This window comes from Eretmochelys imbricata, chromosome 5 (assembly GCF_965152235.1).
Source record: "Eretmochelys imbricata isolate rEreImb1 chromosome 5, rEreImb1.hap1, whole genome shotgun sequence".
NCBI lineage: Eukaryota > Metazoa > Chordata > Testudines > Cheloniidae > Eretmochelys > Eretmochelys imbricata.
In genome coordinates, this window is record NC_135576.1 from 135,117,271 (window position 1) to 135,120,285 (window position 3,015).

Below are 3,015 nucleotides of genomic sequence, written 5' to 3' on the forward strand. Positions count from 1 at the left end.
GGTTTTTATTTTGGAAAAAAGACTAGACAAGCAAGCAAGCAAGCACTAAAGACCTTTTGGAGTCAATTTTAGTTAAACTCAGTGCTCGTGTCAGAGCTGAAAATGTTGCTAGAAAAAGCAGTAGATTCTCTGTCTGTAGGGTTGCACCAAGTTAACCATATATGCCCCAAAAGCTGCCTCTATTCTATATATGGTCTTATCTCACTGTCATCACCAGGGCATTAAGCGACATGACTGATGGATATCACATGTGGTTCATTTTCTCACCATGTCCCCGGGGCAGAACTGTACATACTGTGTACTTTGTTTTAGTAGAGTTTAATCTGTTTTAAAAGCTGCACACTGGTGGTAGAGAAGGCAAGGTGGAAGTAGTGCCCCTTGCAGCTAGAGCAATGGTAGTGAAGTCTGTAATGGTCCTTAGTTCCTATGGGAGTTCGGTGACCAGCCTGGAACTGGCTACTGAGAAAGTCTGCATCCTGCACAGATGAATCTTCCCCTTATAGTAATAAAGAACAAGACCGAGAGACTTTTTCCATTGGACCATATGAACTGGAACCATAAACTCACTGAACATTAGATCTCACCAAATGAGGGTCAATCCATCCTCATCATCGTATCCACTCATACTCCACACCTGAACGTAGCCATTAGATGAACAACATACAGACATTGAGATATGAGGGTACTTTGACCTGTTAACTTTTTACCCCAATTGGGGATATTGCAGATTATGTATTCCTTACACCATCTGATCCTAAACCAAACTTCGTACCCCTTGATAATCTGTACCTTATTCCCTTATAAAATAAAAAAAAGGTACAGTTTCTGGTTAACATAATCTTAATAAAATTCTTAATTCTAGTGTGCTAAGGGAGTGAAGCTGTTAACCACAGTTCTCATGCCTGAGCTTTTTAGCTGATCTTTTAGACATGTTGGGCCCAGGCCATTAAGCACCTTCAAGATAAAGGACCTTGATGTGACATTCTCTAAGAAGCCACTGTAGAGTGCAGGACAAGTTCAATGTGTTCCCAGTAACCTGTGTTGTAGCATTCTCTACTAGGTGGACTGATGGCTTTATGTCCAGGTATATCGTATTAGTGTCAGCAAGGAATCCAGGAGCATCGCTAATCTACAGACTGACAGTCTGATCAGTTGTGAGTGTGTACCTTTAACAAAAAGATCGCCCCCGTCTGCAAATTCTCCAAAGTGAACATCATACTCTGTCTTGCTTGGGTTCAGCTTCAGCCAGCTGTTCACGTATCACCAAGCACTGGACTATCTTGGTGATAGTGGCATGGCTGTATGCAGTGAAGAATAGGTAGAGCTGGTTGTCATCTGCATATTGCTGGCACTTGAATCCAATCATCTCACCAATTTACCTAGCAGCTGCACATACAACTGAAATGGGGAAACTGAGGTTGCCTGTTTGTTTGCAGGCATGACAGCAGATCCATGCTGTTTGGGAAGAAATCCTAAGCGTGCACTCCTTTTCAGTGAGGCAGAATGCTAGTTCTTCACAGTGCTTAGTGCTGGTACTGAGGGCCTACAGCCCACACAAGTGGTTTAGCTCCTTAAAACATGATTTGACAGGTTCAGCAGAGACTGAGAGGAAGGTTCTTGTGGTCGGTAACACAGCCTCAGCATAGGCTGCCAGAAATTCTTTGTTTCAGCCTTTGTTTTCCATCTTCTCTCCATCTAAAGCAGGTTATCAAAAAACTATGTGGTGATGGGGAGGAAGGGGACGTTTGGGGCCAGCATATTGGTGGCTGAGGCTACTATACAATGATTCACCATATTCAACTCCTGAATGACAATCTGCTAGCACACTCCCCTCCGCCTATACACACCCGCACTGCAATCAGATAGGTTTTGCACAGGTCTAGACTAGTGGATCCCGATGCAGATTCCTAGGCCACATACAGCAAGCAGGTGGAGGCAGAGACAGTTTAAAATGTTTTTAAAACGGTATAATGCTATTCAAAGCTGCTGTTGCTATGCCATTAAGTGAAACAGATTAGCAAAAGTAACGTTCTTGCTTGTGTCCACCACTTCATAAATCAAGAGAATATAAGAGGCAATGCCATCGGACTGGCAATCACCTAATTTTCGTAAGCAATGACCTTCCAGAACATTAAAGATCAGAAATTAATGCTCCGGAAACAGAAACATGAACTCAATTTATTGTAGCAGAGTGAGAAGCAATGAACGGAGACCCTCTAACAAAGCAGCTTGCATCGCTAAGGGTAGGTTTTCATTTTGGGGAGATACACCCTAGACACGCACCCGAGAAACCAAAGTAACCCCCCCCACCCCCGGGGTGCGGGGGCCGGGTCCTGGCTGCGGCGCGCTCGCGGCCTATTCTCCCAGGCGCCCCGCGCGACGGAGCGGCGGCTGTGGCCCCGCCAGGCTCCCCGCTAACCCCCCAGCCATGGGGGGCACGGTGGGCGAGCGGGGGGGGGGGAGGCGGCGGCGGCGCCCCGCACCAGAGCCCGGCCGGGAAAGGGGGCGCGACACGCTCCGCTCCCGGCCACAGCGGCCGCCCCGCCCCCGCCACCCGCTCCGTCCGTCCGTCCGTCCGCCTCGGAGGCGGCGCGGGACGAGCCGGGCCCGGGGAGAGCCGAGCAGAGTCCGGCCCCGCCCCGGGCGCTTCCCCCCAGCCCCGCGGGTCCCGGCCGGGCCGAGCGCGGCACCCCGCCCCCCGGGCCGCCCCCCGCCGGGCCCGCCCCGCTCACCATCGTTCTCGTCGCTGTGCCGCCTGCGCGACATGCTGGCGGCCTGGCCGAGCCGAGCCGAGCCGAGCCGGGCCGGGCGGGGCGGGGCGGGGCCGGGCGGCGCGGCGGGGGGCGGCGCGAGGCGGGCGGCGCTGAGCAGAGGCCCCGGCAACGCCGTCTCAGTCCAGCTTCCGCCCAGCCGCGCCCGCGAGCTGCTTCCGGGGCAAAGGGCGGCGGGAGAGGGGCGCCAACTCCCCACCCTTCCTTCCCGCCAGGGGACTACTTCCGGGGCGGGCCGGGGGAC

General features: G+C 52.5%; 1 protein-coding gene across 2 annotated transcripts in view; it reads right to left on the reverse strand.

The window, feature by feature from the left end:
• Positions 1-2,835, reverse strand: part of NCBP1 (nuclear cap binding protein subunit 1) — a 60,231-nt gene extending 57,396 nt beyond the window's left edge. Inside the window, exon 1 of one of the 2 annotated variants that reach the window (XM_077817968.1) lies at positions 2,733-2,835. Coding sequence is in view for 1 of the 2 variants with exons in the window: in XM_077817967.1 (XP_077674093.1) it covers positions 2,733-2,766 (34 nt within the window). In the remaining variant the exon portion in view is untranslated. The remainder of the gene's footprint in view (positions 1-2,732) is intronic. The other variant, XM_077817967.1, reaches the window with a different exon arrangement.
• Positions 2,836-3,015: the final 180 nt, after the last annotated feature.